Here is an 18,507-nt window from a genome sequence, read left to right on the forward strand (position 1 = left end):
TCATGAGGTTGCTACTCGCAACCATAACGTCATTACTCGCAATCATGAGGTTGCTACTCGCAACCATAACGTCATCACTCGCAACCATGAGGTTGCGACTCGCAACCATAACGTGATTAGTCGAAACCGTAGTTGCGACTCGCAACCATAACGTGACTAGTCGAAACCGTAGTTGCGACTCGCAACCATAACGTCATTAGTCGAAATCGTGGTTGCGACTCGCAATCTCATTATTTTAAGCTGTTTAAATGTGAACTAAAGAAAATGGTTTTGTAATTTACTTAGTTAATTAATCAGAATCAGATAATGTAATGTTTTACAAAACCAGAAATAGCTTAACTTGAATGAGCTTTTGATATATCATTTCTGGCCAAAGCTGACTTGATACATCTACTTATCATTCAAGTATTACGAAAGCTATGCTAAGTGTGCATCATAAGCATGAATGTTTTAATATCTGGCCAAAGCTGATTTAATTCTTTCATAGATGGCATACTTAGCAAGTGCATAACTAAAGTGATTGTTTCAATTTCTGGCCAAAGCTGATTTGTTACAACCACTTTGCACATATGCTTAAATGATTACACTTCTGGCCAAAGCTGTTTTGTTTTCGTTTAAGTAGAATTTTTAGTTAAGTCTATTATTTTGATGTTAGTAATAGACATTATCACAGCTTCATTATGTAAAATGGTCATTATTTTGCCTGCCTTAGTTTAACGTGCCCATAGATCACATTAGTTTTTTCTTCCTTAGTATCATAACTTGCTCATCTTATTTCCACTATCAGCACCCAACTGAGGGATTCCACCTTTGACTGGTGATAACTTTGCTGCATGGAAGGATGCTCTCATGCTTACTCTCGGATTGCTTGATTTTGATTATGCTCTAAGAGAGAAAAAGCCAGCGGACCTTACCACTCAAAGTACTGCTGCTGAGCAGTTAACTCATGAAAAGTGGACTAGGTGTAACCGCATGTCTCTTATGTTTATGAAGCAATCCATAAGCAATGCAATCAGGGGAGCTATTCCTGATTCTGAAGATGCTAAGACCTACTTGGAACATGTGGAGGCTCAGTTCAAAGGGACGTCTAAGGCGCACGCTAGTACTCTTATTCTCAAGCTGGTGACAACTAAGTATGATGGGAGGAGCGGCATTCGCGAGCACATCATGATGATGAATGACATGGCCAATAAGCTGAAGGGGCTGGAAATGGAAATCAGTGATGGTTTCCTTGTTCATTTCATCATTACTTCGCTTCCTTCTTCTTTTGAAGCATTCAAGATCAACTACAACACTCAGAAGGAAAAATGGACGATGAGTGAGCTGGTCGCTATGTGCGTACAGGAGGAGGAGCGTATGAGGATGGATCGCCATACTGATGTTGCCAATTTCACTACCTCCAATCCTAAGAAAAGGAAGCACAATTATCAGAGGAATGATGCTTCTAAAGTCCATAAGTCTAATCCTAACCCTAATACAAGTGCACCTTCCAGCTCTAAGAACTCCTTAGGCAGTATCCGCTGCAAGTTCTGTAAAAAGACAGGACACATGCAGAAGGAATGCCCTGACTTTAAGGAGTGGCTGGCTAAGAAAGGTAACGATTATTTTATGATACTTGAGTCCTATAATTTAAGTGTTCCTGCTAATTCTTGGTGGTTTGATTCTGGTTCTATGGTTCATGTTACCAATTCTACTCAGGGATTCCTTTCAATCCGGAAGCTGGAAAGAAACCAAAGAACGCTTAAGGTTGGGGATGATCGAGAATTAGAAGTGAAGGCCATTGGAACATTACAATTAGTTATGAAAACTGGTTTATGTATTAAACTTTATGATACCTTATATGTTCCTGAGGTAACTCGGAACCTTGTATCAGGACCAAAGTTAGACATGGACGGTTTTATTGTTTCACATGGTCATCGCAAACTCTCTATCCATTATGATTCTGTTCTTTATGGTACTGGTGTTCTGGATGGAGGTCTCTATAGATTAGAACTAGATGATGGCTTTTCCAAATCTTTGTTGTCATATAACATTAATGAATCACTCACAAAGATGGAAGAGAAACGAGACTTAGAGACTTCATCCATGTTGTGGCATCAGCGTTTAGGCCACATTTCAAAAGAGCGATTAAATCGTCTCGTAAAGGATGAAGTCTTACCCCCTCTCGATTTCTCTGACTTTGGAACATGTGTCAAATGTCTTAAAGGTAAAATGACATTAGGGAATAAGAAAGGTGCCACTAGGAGTTCTAATTTATTAGAACTCATTCACACTGACATTAGTGGTCCCTACCAAATCGCTGGCATAACAGGACATACTTCATTTATCACTTTTATTGACGATTATTCTCGTTACATGTACTTGTATCTTATTAAGGAGAAATCTGAATCTCTAACAACTTTTAAAGATTATAAGGCTGAAGTTGAAAAGCAATTAGATCGTCAGATTAAAGTTGTGAGATCAGATAGAGGCGGTGAGTATTATGGAAGACATACTGATGTGGGTCAAGCTCCTGGTCCATTTTATGAGTTTTGTAAGGGCCAGGGGATTGTGAACCAATATACCATGCCTGGTACACCTCAGCAGAATGGTGTCGCTGAAAGAAGAAACCGTACCCTTATGAACATGGTGCGCAGTATGTTAGCCAACACTAACTTACCATTATTCCTCTGGACTGAAGCGTTAAAAGCAGCTGTTCATATACTCAATAGAGTTCCTTCTAAGTCTGTCCCTAAAACTCCTTATGAACTTTGGACAGGAAGGAAACCGAGTCTTAAATATATGAAAGTATGGGGCTGCATTGCTGAAGCAAAACTTTACAATCCTTTCCTAAGGAAACTTGACCCTAAGACAGTTACCTGTTTCTTTATCGGGTATCCTGAGAACTCTAAGGGTTATCGTTTCTATTGTCCTTCCCATGTCACCCGTATCGTTGAAACCAAGCGTGCTGCGTTCCTGGAGGATTTCAAGGTCAGTGGGAGCAGTACCAACCCTTACGAAGAATTGCAAGAAGTACAAGACGCGGGGGGGAGAGACTCGTCGCTTACCATTACTCCGATTACTCCTCTTGTACCCAATGCAATTATTACACCTGAAGTTACTGCACCAACTCCAAATTCACCTCTACAATCAGAACCCATTATACCTCATGACGAAGGCACATCAAACGCTCAAAACCAAGACAACGCTGAACCCGATAATCTACTCAGGAGGTCATCCAGGCAAAGAAGGCCTCCTAATTGGGATGATTATGTTACCTACCTGACTGAAATGGATCCCGGAAAGCTCAATGATCCTATCTCTTACAATGAAGCCATTAGCAGTGATCAGTCTTCTGAATGGAATAAAGCAATGATTGATGAGCTTGATTCCATGAAGAAAAATGACGTTTGGGATTTGGTAGAATTACCCAACGGAGTCAAACCCGTAGGATGCAAATGGGTGTTCAAAACAAAACTGGATCCGAATGGTAACGTTGAACGCTACAAAGCGAGATTGGTTGCAAAGGGCTACACTCAGAAAGAGGGAATTGATTATCAAGAGACGTTTTCACCTGTCTCTCGTAAAGATTCATTAAGGATCGTCATGGCCCTAGTAGCTCATTTCGATTTAGAGCTGCATCAGATGGACGTTAAAACCGCTTTCCTTAACGGAGATTTGGACGAAGATGTTTACATGAAGCAACCTGAAGGCTTTGAGCCTGAAGGTCAGGAGCATCTAGTCTGTAAGCTGAAGAAATCCATTTACGGGTTAAAACAAGCATCACGTCAGTGGTACCTCAAGTTTGATGAAGTCATGAAGAAGCAAGTTTTTATGAAGAATCAAGTGGATCAATGCACCTACCTCAAGATGAGTGGGAGCAACTTTACTATACTTGTCCTTTACGTTGACGACATTCTATTGGCAAGTAATAGTTTAGACATGTTGCATGAGTCGAAGCGGTTACTCTCGCATAACTTCGACATGAAGGATCTCGGAGATGCATCTTACGTTATTGGCATCGAAATTCACCGAGATAGAAACAAAGGGATCTTAGGATTGTCCCAAAGGGCCTACATAGATCGTGTCCTTACACGGTATAACATGCAACAGTGCAAACCCTCCGTCGCTCCAGTAGTTAAGGGAGATGTTTTCGGTTCGTTTCAGTGTCCGACAACAGAGGTTGAGAAGGAGCAAATGAGCCAGATACCTTATGCATCAGTAGTCGGGAGCTTGATGTATGCTCAAGTCTGTACTCGTCCAGATATCGCTTATATTGCTGGAATGCTAGGCCGTTATCAGACTAATCCTGGCCTAGATCACTGGAAAGCAGCTAAGAAGGTACTTCGATATCTGCAAGGGACGAAAGACTATAAGCTGACTTATAGAAGAAGTGATCATTTAGAAGTGATGGGCTATTCTGATTCTGACTTTGCCAAATGCAAAGATGACAAGAAATCCACTTCGGGCTATATCTTTATGTTAGCAGGCGGCCCTATCTCTTGGAAGAGTCATAAACAACAGTTGACCACAACTTCCACAATGATGGCAGAGTACATTGCTGTCTATAACGCAACCTGTCATGGAATGTTGATTAGAAATCTGGTCACTGGACTCAAAATCGTTAATTCCATTTCTAGACCATTGAAGCTTTACTGTGATAATTCAGCTGCCGTTAGTTTCTCGAACAGTAACAGTTCGACTGGAGCTGGTTTATATCTCGATACGAAATATCTATTTGTACGTGAACGTGTTGAGGAAAATAATCTTTGTATCGAGTATATTAGTACTAAGGATATGCTTGCGGATCCGATGACTAAAGGTCTCCCTCCTAAGGTTTATGAAGAACATGTTCGGAATATGGGATTATGTAAAGACCTTATTTGAGCATATTGTACTAGCTTATGTTTTATGTTTAATGAAATTTCCTCAAGTTTGATTTTGTATGTCTGTTAGAATATGTTCAACCGGTATAATGGCATATAGACAAATAAAAAGTTACAAATCAAACAAAGGGCTTACGCGTATTTTGATCATAACGACTATGTTTTAAATTAAGGCTATAGTATGATTAATGGGGGTCCTGAGTCGCATAATGATTCAACGGCTGTATTTTTCTGCTATAGTACTTGTTTAAGGCTAAAATGAGTGTTAACTCCTGATCAGGCTTATCTAATACTCATAGTAAATGATTACTCGGCTAAGTGGGAGAATGTAAGATTAAATATTATTATGTTTAATATTTAATATATAGCCATCTTAATCATTTACATTATAGAGATCAAAATATATTAGAACCTATTATTAAATTAGTTGGTAATTGTTGATGGACCATATTACCCTTAGTAACTAATTAGGTTTCCTCCTGGGTGCTTATATAAGGAGAATAAGGTGGAGGTTTAAGGGTTACTCAGTTTCACAATTCACACCCCATAAGCCATAACATCATCACGAAACCTCCTCTCCTAAACCGATACCCTTTTCGGTTTTCTTAGCACCATCATCAGTCAGCACCCTAAGGAGGAACCAGATCAAGATGACAGGCATGTCGAACTCTCTCACTGGATTCTCCTCTGCACTATCTGCGGTGACAGGTATGATTCATATGTTTTCCTTCATGAACAAACAGAACTGAACCAACAATAACAAAAAAGGTTCATTGTGAAACCTTTACCATATTATCGATACGCAAGGTTGTATGACGACAATCTATAGCTAGATTAAACCATGGTTGAGATTCAACCCAAAAAATTTAACTCATATACCACCTCAACCTTATAACCAAATACCAAATGAAAACATCCCACAAACAAATGTCCATGGACAATTTCAAGACTGATAAAAAACAAGAATAAGAAAGTACACATAAATATAAAGTGGTCACTAGATTAATGTGATCGGGCAACGTTACAACTGAAGTAAAAGATTAAAGATCAAATTATATCGGTAATTTATTAACTTAAGAATATGAAGATATTAGATATGAGTCAGAAGTTTGTCTTAAAAATAACTAAAGAATATAAAGTATGATGCTATAATATTGGAAGTAGCCATTTATATATACTCTAATTTGCAACATTTTTATGCAATAGAACTTATATCATGTGTTTCATTTGTTGTACCACTTTAGAGGAGTTTCATGCTTTTTAGGAATGGCAACGGGCCACTTGTACCATGTGTTTCATTTGTTGTACCACTTTAGAAGGGCTTCATGCTTTTTAGGAATGGCAATGGGCGGGGCTTGGGCCGGGTATTGGTAATCCCAAGTCCGTACCCAGTTGTAATTCTCTGTCCCATACCCGGCCCGTTACCCATGGGGTATTTGTCGGTTAATTACCCGTCGGTTATCGGGCATACCCACGGATATCGGGTATACTCGTTAATTTCTTAAAAATACCCGTTGGGACAAATGTGCAACTTTTACTTTGACGTTTATATAATTTACTATTTTAATGACTATAACAAGATTATGACAGAAGATTTTTTTTGGGTAAAGGGTATAACAGAAGATTATGGTATTGTCCCTGACCTCAAACATTATGCTTGTGTAGTTGATTTACTTTTGCGTGCATGGGAAGAAGCTTACATGTTTATTAGAGAAATGCCTATAAAATCAGATTGATCAATATGAATGGATAAATGTCGGGTATTATACACTTTTGTGTAATTTTTATGCTGATAATGGTAAATGGGATGAAGTTGCAAAGTTGAAAATGACAATGAGAGAAAAAGGGGTTATAGTTGATCTTGGGTGTGGTTGGGTGGAAGTGAAGGGGAGCATTCATGCATTTCTTACTGCTGATAAGAACCATCCTTAAGGAAAAGAAATAAATTCAATTTTGAATGGCTTTTATGAAAAGATGGAAGAAATCACGTAATTTGATCATTCAAAAGCAGATGCTTTGTGTGGCCGTAGTCAAAGACTGGCCGTTGGATTTGGGCTTTTAAATACGGCTCTAGGTGTGCCTATACGAGTAATAAAAATCTTTATATATGGTTGGTGGTGGTTTTATTTTTTACGGTTGTGGTGTTGACGAATGCGATGTTATGGTGGCTATTGTTAAGATGATTTTGGTGGTTGTGGTCTACCATCGAAAAAACATTTAACATAGTTACATATATCTAAAATTTGTGAAGTTGCATGGGAGCCGACAACCACATACATATGTTTAGAAACAAAACGTATACAAACCTTGATTCTCGAACGTATAGATATGGTCAAGGGTAAATGGACAATGATGGTTTATGGTGCAATAATCTGTACTCAAAGCGGATTTACTATCTTAATGATTGTGCTTAGTAAATATACTTTATAAACCACCCTAATCTAACTTGCCGGAAAAAAGGATCTGTTAATATATTTTAACACCGCTACATTGACTCGGTTTCGCAACACATCTTCAAACCTCCGTCACATCGCGGCGGGGTGCGCTTCTAGTTTTTAGTCTATAAACCACGATTGAAGCCCAGCCCACAAACTAAGCATGGCCCAACAAAATAATTCACTTGACATTTTTGCACACATTCCTAGTGTTAAACATCATTCCAAAGCAGGTGTGTGACTCTCATGACACGATACGAACCTAGCACAAAATTCACGGGTTGAGTTTACTCTAAATGGGTCTGGGTTAGTTTCAGGTTGAATCTGCGAACCTGTTTAGCTAAAGGGGTCGGGCTCGGGTCAACTTGGTCGGGTTGGCAGGTTGATTCGTTTAACCCATTTATATTATATTATACTTTTTACAATATATTTTATGTCATAAATTAAATTGGGTGTATATATTTGTGTCATAATTATAACTTAAAAATAGAAATTCACATCACTTGACATTTTTGCACACATTCCTAATGTTAAACATCATTCCAAAGCAGGTGTGTGACTCTCTGACACGATACGAACCTGCACAAAATTCGCGGGTTGAGTTTACTCTAAATGGGTCTGGGTTAGTTTCAGGTTGAATCCGCGAACCTGTTTAGCTAAAGGGGTCGGGCTCGGGTCAACTTGGTCGGGTTGGCAGGTTGATTCGTTTAACCCATTTATATTATATTATACTTTTTACAATATATTTTATGTCATAAATTAAATAGGGTGTATATATTTGTGTCATAATTATAACTTAAAAATAGAAATTCACATTATCTTAGCATGGATAATATTTACCTAAGTGCTTAAATGATGTAAGCACAAAAAGAAGGCGCACTAAGAAATCCTCACCAAAAATTTATTTACCTAGTATGATTTGAAACATGTAAGCTTCAAATAACATGAACCTTCAAAGGCAAAAGGACCATTATACTTTTTTTTCTATGCCTATATACAATGGACTTTAATAAGCTGAGTTGACTACCAAAATATTAAAGAGATATCCTTCTAAGCCAACAAATTACTTCGATACTTAGCATAAAAAAACCCCAGGTAAATGCAAGGGAGGTTGGATGACGACATTCTATACAACGTTTCTACTTCAAGTTGATTAAAACTCGATTTAAAAACTTATATTCGTCATAATATTTACCTGATAACCAGATGTCAAATGAAAACATCTTAGAATAATGTTGGTAACGTGTGAGAGAGAAAAACACCCACAAAGAGTTTAAAGATTGACTAAAGGCAATAAGTAAAGATTCTTGTACATTGTCCTCATAAACAAGGTACATGAATAAAGAGAAACGCAAATGTGACGGGCTTAACCCTACAAGTTACAATATTTGTTAAGAATAATAAACACATATAACTTGCTCCACTAGATTAATGCAATTAGGCCATGTTCATAAACGAGTACATACAATAGTTCTTGTTTCTTATATTTAGGGATGATAATGGAATATGGGTTTGAGACAAGTATTGATAAACCCAGACGAGATCGGATGCAAAGATTATCATGAAAATCAGTCTTCTTTCAACAATTTCAAACGAAATAACTTGATAAAAGATTAATTTAACAATGTTCAAGACATAAATTTGCCTCCAGTATAATTAAAGAATATAAATTAGAGGTGTACAAAAAAAGGTTTGGATTTGAAACTTTACCCGACCTGGAACCACATGAAAAACCGGTTTGACCTAAACCAGTATCAACCCAACTCAACCCCCAGGTTTGTATACTAGTTCGAATTTTCATCAGCGATACCAATTCGGCCCAGACTGTTTTGGGCCCAAATCAGTATCAATCCGACCCCAAACGATTTGGATAGAGTTCAATTATTTTCCTATAAAACCAGTTTATGACCCGAACCAGGCCTCAAACCATTCACAGCAACCCGAACCAGTTTGGGGAAAAAAAAACCCAAATGTACACCCTCGAATACAAACAATCGTTTGCAACAAAAACGAAAGTAACAAAGTTTAGTCCATGAAGAACAAATGAAGCCCAGCCCACAAACAACAACCGGCCCAACAAAATAATCCACATGACATATTCGCTTCATATCCCTAATGCTATATATTGAATTAGGGTTCCATTAACATTTCAGAAGCAGCGCAGGCCGCCGGGAGCCAGAAGAAGAGATCATTCAACTAGCCGCCGTCGTCGTAACGACGTCGTACAACAATGGTTCACGTCTCCTTCTACCGCAACTGTAATCTCATCTCTCTCTTTCTTTATAGTTACATACTTTTGTAGCTGTATATGATCTGTTTGTGTAGAGGTTAACATCATCTGTACAACCTGTTTGTATCGATACTTGTTTTGATTCACATTGTTATAGTTAATTTATGTTGTTTTGAATTGGTGACCGAATTAGGGTTTTATTGATGCTTATGTTGATTTCGTCATCCGTACAAGTTGTTTATGTTGATACTTGTGTTAATTCACATTGTTATAGTTAGTTTGTGTTATCCTTGAGCCAAACGGGTTTTACCGGTAATTTTACTGTCGTTGCCTACGGGCGGGTGTGTTACCGAGTTTTCCCCGGAATTGGTGGTGGGCGACTCGGGTTACTCTCGGAGTACTCCGTTTGTCCAGTGGGTGCCCCGAGAGTGCTCGGGATTGATTTGTTGGCCGTTCAAAAAAAGTTTGTGATATTGTTTCGAAATTATATAGATTGATTAAACTTAATCTAGTTACAAATTTAGCACAATTTCATTTAATTAACTTAATTTTATGAAAACGATGGTATACAAAAATAAAAAAAAATTAACAGTTTATAGTGTTTATTTGGTCTGTAATAGAATTGAATTCAAGTTCTGTTTTTTCTTTTGGTTTTGAACTTTTATGATGTGTAGGGCTGTAAACGAACCGAACGAACACGAACAAGACCTTGTTTGTGTTCGTTTGTTAAGAAATATATGCGTTCGCTAACCGTTCACGAACACATATCGAATGAGATTTTATGTTTGTGTTCGTTTGTTAATGAAAATGAACTTGTTCGTGTTCGTTTGTGTTTGTTTGTTAATTTTAGGCAACAAACAAAAACGAACGTTGACGAAGACAAATGAACACAAATGGAAACACACGAACACAAACAATCGTTCATGAAAAAAATATATAATACACTGGCACTTATTAGATATTTAATTTGTCGGAATTTTGAAGTATTTAAATAAATATAAAAGCTAAGAACACTAATGAACTATCAAACACAAACGAACACGTTACCGAACGTTCACGAACATAAACAAACGAACACGACATTTGTTCATGTTTGTTCATTTAACTAAACAAACGAAATTTCTTGTTCGTGTTCGTTTGTTTAATAAACGAACGAACACAAACGAACTTCTCGCCGAACGGTTCACGAACTGTTCGCCAAACGTTTGGTTCGTTTGCAGCCTTAATTATGTGGTTTGGTTTCTGTTTTTTCTAAGAAAAACTTCAAACCGAATAAACTGAAAAATGGACTGATGAAAAACCCTATTGTTTTGCTTTATTTTCATTGTAAGATTACAAGGTTGAGTGTAACTGACTGTCTCAATGTGTTTTAGATGGTAAGACATTCAAGAAGCCACGACGTCCTTACGAGAAGGAACGTTTGGACGCTGAGTTGAAGCTTGTCGGTGAATACGGTCTTAGATGCAAACGTGAGCTCTGGAGGGTGCAGTATGCCTTGAGCCGTATCCGTAACGCTGCAAGAATGCTTCTGACCCTTGAGGAGAAAGACCCACGTAGGATCTTTGAGGGTGAAGCCCTTATGAGGAGAATGAACCGATATGGTCTGCTTGATGAGAGCCAGAACAAGCTCGATTACGTGTTGGCACTTACTGTCGAGAACTTTCTTGAACGTCGTCTTCAGACCCTTGTGTTCAAAACTGGTATGGCTAAGTCGATTCATCATGCTAGAGTTCTCATTAAACAGAGACACATCAGGTATAACGAAGGTTATGAACTCAACAAATTTTTTTTGTGCGTCACTTTGTATTGTTTTAACTTTTAACATTGATTTAATTGTTGTTTTGTAGGGTTGGAAGGCAGGTGGTGAATGTGCCTTCGTTTATGGTGAGAGTTGACTCACAGAAGCACATTGACTTCTCGCTCACTAGTCCCTTCGGAGGTGGCCGACCAGGAAGAGTGAAGCGAAAGAATCAGAAGGCGGCTGCGAAGAAGGCTGCTGGTGGGGATGCTGACGAGGATGACGAAGAATGAGCTTACGTGCCTGGTTCTTAGTTTTATTGTTGGTTTTTATGTTTTTTCTTGGATTTAGTTAATGATAAGTTTATGCTTTGGAGTTGCTATTTTGAAACTTATTATCATATCATTATGCTTTTATAGAACATTGCTGTGTTTGCTGATCTCTTTTTACCGGGTTTCTTTGCGGTGTTTATTTTTATAGTAAAAATCTCAGACCACTAAGACCTAAAGCTGATTTCTACGTGATGATCTGAACGCTGATTTCTACGTGTTTTCAGACATTGTTTTGTTTGTGAGTTCCAGTATTAAACCAGGTAATACGGGTGGTGGTGTTAACCTTTTTGCCCGTTTTACGTTACCAGTCGGTGACCCATTTTGACCTGGTGTTCATGCCGAAACTACCAAATTAGGCCGTTTGTCTAATTCTTTAAACGAGACAAGACTGCCACTCTTAGTCGGTACATTTAGTCAGCATCAAAGCAACCTGGAAGTCAATACCTAGTCGACAGGTTGTAATCAATAGCGTTAACAGAATCGATCGTGACTTCCTGTAACTAGTTAGGGTTTTCTCCATTACCATGTGTAAATTTGAACAATCCATCGACAAAGAGTGCGGCGACACTCACCACAGATGTTCAATTGTAGGTTTGTATTTAGCCGAATATGCTTGTTGGAACTTGAGTATCTGGTTCTCAGATGAGAATCTAACTGGGCATTGCCAATCTGAATACAATACTAATTGATACAGAAATGAACATCACACATTTAGGAATGCAGCATGCTGTTCCTGCCACTTTTGCACCTGGTGGATCCTATATATTTCTTTTCCACCGGATTTGGATTGTTTCGCTACATGAACATCTCCTACAAGACGTCCAAATTTTAAGTATGATAACTTGCTTTAGTCACCTGTAAAACTAAGAGCAACAGGAAGGTTTTTGAGGTAATTATGGCCACATAAAAGGTAATGCGCTGTTTAATAACAATTTTAAAAAGAACAACTGAAGTAATTAATTAATTAATTTTGATACCAATTATTTTGTCTTTTCACTTTGTTTTTCAAATGCAACATGCACAAATTGATCTCATCTTAGTATGTGTTGTTTAGTTCTGTCAACTTTCTCATCAATCTGGCTCTGTGGTCATGTTAAGGGATAGTCGTAAGACTACAAGGTATGGTGATGGACCATCCTTGGAGGATGATCCGCCACGTCATAGTCTTCCCAAGGATGGATCATCCTCCAAAACTAGGGGGCATGGGAGGATGGTCCTAGTCATTGTCTTCCACCACTTTTATGGTTTATTTTTTAATCTTCTAATTTTTTTTTAACATTTAACAAATAAAGTAACAAAATATTTTCATTAATATTAAAAAACATTACATAAACTTAAAAAAAAATTAAACTTAAAAAAAATAAATTAAAAAAAAAAACATAAACTTAAAAAAATAAAGTTAAAAAAAAACTTAAAAATATCCTAATATATTAAAATAATCTACTAGTCTTCGTCTTCCATGTCGTGGCCGAGTTCGTTGGGAGCGTTGTTCCAAATGTACTCCACCAAGTCCGCTTGTAGGTTGTGATGTGTGTACTCGTTACGTAGAGCGAAGGCGTTCAAATCTTGTTGTTCCTCACTAACTGGAACAAAATTTCCAATAGACGCGTTTTCGTCGTACTCGCATATCGCTCTCCCTTCGTCTTCAATGATCATGTTATGAAGGATGATACAAGCGTACATAATGTGTCGTAACCTCCTTGGTGTTTGCGAACGTGCTGGATGTGAAATGATGTGCCATTTTTTTTGTAGAACATCAAAAGCCCGTTCAATATCTTTTCTTGCGCCCTCTTGAAACTTTGCAAACTTTTTTCTTTTGTCGTCGGTCGGGTGCGGGATAGTTTTAACGATTGTCGAGTACGTTGGGTATATCCCATCGGCTAGGTAGTAACCTCGCCTGTACTTCACCCCTGAAACCGTAAAGCTTGTGTCTGGACCTGTATCCGCCACTACATCATCAAAAATCTGTGACTGGTATATGATGTTAAGGTCATTGAGCGAACCAGGTAGACCAAAAAAAGCATGCCATATCCAGAGATCCTGTGACGCAACAACCTCTAGAATGATAGTCGGATGTCCCTGATCTCCCCTAGTATACTGACCTTGCCATGCAACTGGGCAGTTCTGCCACTGCCAGTGCATGCAATCAATGCTCCCGAGCATTCCTGGGAAACCATGTCTCTGTTCATGTGTTTGATATAATTTTTGAACGTCGTTTGCGTTCGGTTTCCGCAGGTATCGCTTGCTATACAATTTGACAACCCATTGGCAAAACTTGTGCAAACATCGACGTGCGGTTCTTTCAGACATCCTAATGTACTCGTCCAATGCATCGGGTGCGAAACCGTACGCAAGTTGGCGAATGGCCGACGTACATTTTTGTAAATTACTGAAACCCCTTTGCCCCCTAGCGTCGTTTCGCAATGTAAAAAACGGATCAGACTGGGCCATGTCGCCTGCAATACGTAAAAATAGTGGACGACTCATGCGGAAACGACGTCGAAAAATCTCGGCTGGGTACACGGGTTCGTCGGCAAAATAATCGGCTACTAGTTTATCGTGGCCGGCTATAAATTTAGAACAAAACATAAATGAAATTAATTATAAAATACATTTTAAAATCTATATAAAACATAAGGAAAAAAAGTAAAATACCTTCTTGGTCTCGGTTATATTTTGCTCGTCTAGTTAGCCGTTGGGACGACCCTTCATCGGCCGCCATGAACACCTGAGCCGCGTTCATAATCATGTTGTGCATAATAGCATCCTCTTCCGAAGATGATGAATACCACGCGGACGAAGACGATGAAGACATAGAAGAAATTGAAGAAATGGAAGAAACGGGTGAAGCCATGATAATTTTTTAGCGAGAGATGGGGTGGTAGCGGGTAAAAAATGGTACAAAATATGAAGAGTTTTTATAAAAAGGGAAGAGTGGTAATAAAATGTGAGAGAGAATGGGTTGGTAGAGAGTGAAAAGTTATGAAAAAAGGGGTTAAATAGGTGAGTATTTATAAAAATGGAAGTGAAATGGGGTGTTTTCTGAATTATAGCGGTTAGTTTTTAAATAATTAAAATTCTGAATTTAATTTTTTTTTTTCAAACGGTCAAAAGTCTTCGGTCCCCACACCTTTTTTGTCTTTTAGCGACCGTCTTAAACGTCGCAACTCGGACGTTGGCGACGTGACCGGGGGGGGGGGGGGGTGGGGCACGGTGTGCCCAGCGGCGCCGGACCGCGACGACCCGGGGACGGGTGCCATACCGAGTAGCCTAAGTTACAACTTAAGTCATATCGTTTCACATGTTTTTGGTCATATGTAGTTTATGTTGACATGGTTGGTGTGCGAGTAACCACGTTTTCTTGTTGTGCTTATGCTGTATCTATAACTTTTTTTGACAGGTGAACTTCACAACAGACGGTTAATTCACACCCGCAAGACGCAGGCCCGCCACCACTCATTACCAGGACCATGTTGTCTTAACCGGGCCCACGCCTGGTCGAGAGGGGCGTTACGCTGTCCCCGAGAAAATTTCCAGCCTCCTGCCACATGACAGGAGTTGCACCCTCCACAAGAGCCGACCCTCTGGAGTAAATGCATTGTAGTAGAAAACTCGGGTGGGATCAAGGGTCGAATCTGAGTCCTCCCCCATCATTTCCAATGCATCAACCAGCTGGGCTGGAATCATTTGCTGTTGTATCTATAACTAGTTTACAATTCTTTCGTCTGTGACACCTTTTATCATCTCATGGTTCTAAACTATCATTTAAGTTATAGGTATAGCTCTTCCTCATATAGTAACATCACCTATACACAGGGGCGCAAGATGAGTGTGGCGGGGGTTTGGGTATATACGTTTTTTAGGTATATGTGACCATCTGAGAAGTCTCTACTCACCAAAAACAAATTTGAGGGGTCTGGATGTTACATGACCTCTATCTTTTGTAACTATTTACAGTCAAATCCGATATCATGATATCACACGCTGTGCGCATTACATCACATAATTCATGCTTCTAGTTTTCTCAATCACTGTGTTTTAGTTGATAACAAGGAATATCAAGTTTTAGCAACAGTCCCAGAGCCGTCCTGGTCAACTCGCTATTGACCAACTTCTGGCATTTAGTCATTTACCATACCAATTCCTACAAACCAATAGGTTTTTCATATTACACTAGCAACACAAAACACCCAATATCACTTGTACCTGAATGAGTATAACTGGAAACCAAATACCCATCTAAAATAAATCCATGCCCCATAAATTAGTGGCTTTTTGTAGATGTTTTTAATAAAACTAAAACCAAAGACCCCCTTTCACCATTTATCATGGAAATCAAAACACCCAATATCACTTGCTCTTGCCTTTCTCATTCTGAACTGCCATTCCTAGCATTAATTTGTTTTCATTTTTACCTTTTGACATGTGGAGTTCTCCTTTACTATATTATTAGGGCATTCATGTGGTTGAAACTAATTTTGTTTAGACAAAATTGCAGAAATCAACTTTTATGTTATTACGAATACCGATTGAATGACAAACCTTTCACATGTGATCACTCCAAATCACATCAAACAAAACGAAATCCTAATCGTAACGTTCAGAACATACAATCAGAATTCGTCTTTTCTATCAGAATACAAATTCAGAATCAGATCCAATAATCATCATTTTCATCTCATTTTTCGCTGTTTATGAATTTTTGATATGAAATAGTTACTGTATTAGATGTATTGTGATATCATTATAAACTATTCAGATTAGCAATTCAAATACTATTCAACTCAGATCTGATATATTTCACCAAAAATGATAACTTTGCAAATGACATCTGCTCATTGCATTGATTATGAACAATATACTGATCAAGTTCTTTACCTAGTTCAACTGTTAAAAAAAATTTCCGAATCAAACTTTAGTTCGTTCGAAATGTTCAAACAATGCAACAAAACTTGATTATTAACAGATTTATGAATAACATCAGTTTTGATTCAGATTTGTCCGATAAATCAGTCCGAAATAGATTTGCTTGAAAAGTTGGAATTTTTCACTGAAAATCACTGACTTGAACTAAAAATTGATTGAAACAATTTGAAAGTCACAGGGTTTGATAAAATTGTGTATATGGTGATTTGTAGAGTTTGTTAATGGTGAATTTGGGAATAAGGAAAGTTAATGAAAGGAAACAGGAAGACCCCCTGGACTTTGGGAAATCTCCATTTCGCCCCTTGATTGTGTATTAAAAAAACTAATACTAAAAGAATAAGTAAAATGACTAAAAGGCCCTCACATGCTTTGCATGTGAGGTGACTTAACCAAAAATGTTAACAGAGTTTGTGTTAAAGGTTGAATCTGTAGCAAAACATAAACATAAAAGTTGGTTTTTGCTGATTTTATAGTGAAAGGTATGAAGTGCAGTTTGGGTATAACATAAAGGTTGATTTCTGCAATTTTGTCTTTTGTTTATTTTTCAAAATCATAATTTGCATTATACAAAATTTCAAAATAACAAATATGGGTTATGAATACATATTGATGTTCCAGAAATGGAAAATATAGGATGTTAGTCAGATCGATTTTCGGGTTATTCGAATTTGAAAATTTAGAAACTGAATTCAAATTCAAAATCTTATTCGAATTTAAAAAATTCAAATTTGGGCATAAACCGATTTATGAGAAAAAAATAACTTAAAAAAAGGAAATTAAAAAAATTAAATTTGAATATTCAGGTCGAATCGGTTCGAAAATCACATCTTCAACTTCAAAACGTAAACTGAATTCGGAAATCAATTCGAATGCTAATCCGATTCAACAATTCAAAAATCAAATTCTTAATTCGAATTCGGGTTGATTCGAATTTCTTTTTTCAAGTTTAATATTGAACAATTAATATCCCAAATATGTTTATATCCAAAAGGTTAAACGGCAGACTTGATACGTTTTGAACCATTTAATTGGTTTAATCGGTTTATAAACACCCCTAGCTTTTAATGTTACTGAATTGCAAGTTTGTTAAGTTGGAAGTATAATCACATCAGATCAAATCGGTGTGTATAAAAACGGAAAAAGAAATGAATGCAATGAAACCAAATCGAAATCGAAATTGAATTTGAAATTGAAATTCAGATCTAAGGAATTGAAGTGATAGAGAGATGAGAAAGCAAGTAGCATAAAGGTTCCAAAATAGACAGAGTTAGTGACGGGCCTACCGTTTAAAAAGAAAACAAGACTTGAACTATTTAAAATTACACGTCGCAGATATCATGTGGTTCGTTCACTAGTCACCAACACTGACGTCAACCAACCATGCCCACAAGGGAATCATTTTTCCATCCATATCTTTTATTTTATTTTTATTTTTTTTATAAACCAAAAATTTTATAACATCATTTACGTCGACCCTTTTTTAAAAAAAAATTGGTGGGATTTCCTTACGTTATGTAACGGAGATTAAGTTGTGTTTGGTTCATTACGATACTAGCACTAGGTGTAGTAACTAAAAGAGAAAGCATAAAACTTAAAGTCGCGACTTAAAAGAATATCGATACGTGTTTTACATCGATTGAAAAACCATAAAATAACAAGTACTTATACCGGTTCCGATGATATTGAGACCGGCACCGATGTTGTTCGGACGGTATCGATTCGTTTCATCACGGTACCAGTACCGTACCAACACTTGCTATAACTTACGATACAGATAATAATCTATCGTGATTGTGGATAGAACTTTATTTTCAAAGAAACTTAACCGGAATGTCAAGAAAAACAAATAAACATGGCCACGTCTTCAGTCTTTTTTTTAAAGTTAATACACACAACTTATTAAAGAAAAAATAAATCAAAAGAAATGATATTTTTAAAAAACTGCTACAGTTAATATATGGAGAAAATTACGATTTTGGCT

At 37.6% G+C, this 18,507-nt stretch overlaps 1 protein-coding gene across 1 annotated transcript; it reads left to right on the forward strand.

Annotated features, from left to right (window-relative positions):
• Positions 1 to 9,403: 9,403 nt before the first annotated feature.
• Positions 9,404 to 11,717, forward strand: LOC110911451 (40S ribosomal protein S9-2). Its single transcript, XM_022156071.2, has 3 exons — positions 9,404 to 9,558; positions 10,904 to 11,285; positions 11,378 to 11,717. The coding sequence occupies exons 1-3, from the start codon at positions 9,531 to 9,533 to the stop codon at positions 11,559 to 11,561; spliced, it is 594 nt and encodes a 197-aa protein (XP_022011763.1). The 5' UTR covers positions 9,404 to 9,530; the 3' UTR covers positions 11,562 to 11,717.
• Positions 11,718 to 18,507: the final 6,790 nt, after the last annotated feature.

The sequence above is a fragment of the Helianthus annuus genome, chromosome 15 (genome assembly GCF_002127325.2).
Source record: "Helianthus annuus cultivar XRQ/B chromosome 15, HanXRQr2.0-SUNRISE, whole genome shotgun sequence".
In the NCBI taxonomy this organism is placed as follows: Eukaryota; Viridiplantae; Streptophyta; class Magnoliopsida; order Asterales; family Asteraceae; genus Helianthus; species Helianthus annuus.

Coding starts and splice junctions, on each gene's coding strand:
- LOC110911451 (XM_022156071.2), top strand. CDS start 9,531: ATGGTTCACGTCTCCTTCTACCGCAACT. Junction 9,559..10,903: donor CGTCTCCTTCTACCGCAACT/GTAATCTCATCT, acceptor AATGTGTTTTAG/ATGGTAAGACATTCAAGAAG. Junction 11,286..11,377: donor ATTAAACAGAGACACATCAG/GTATAACGAAGG, acceptor GTTGTTTTGTAG/GGTTGGAAGGCAGGTGGTGA.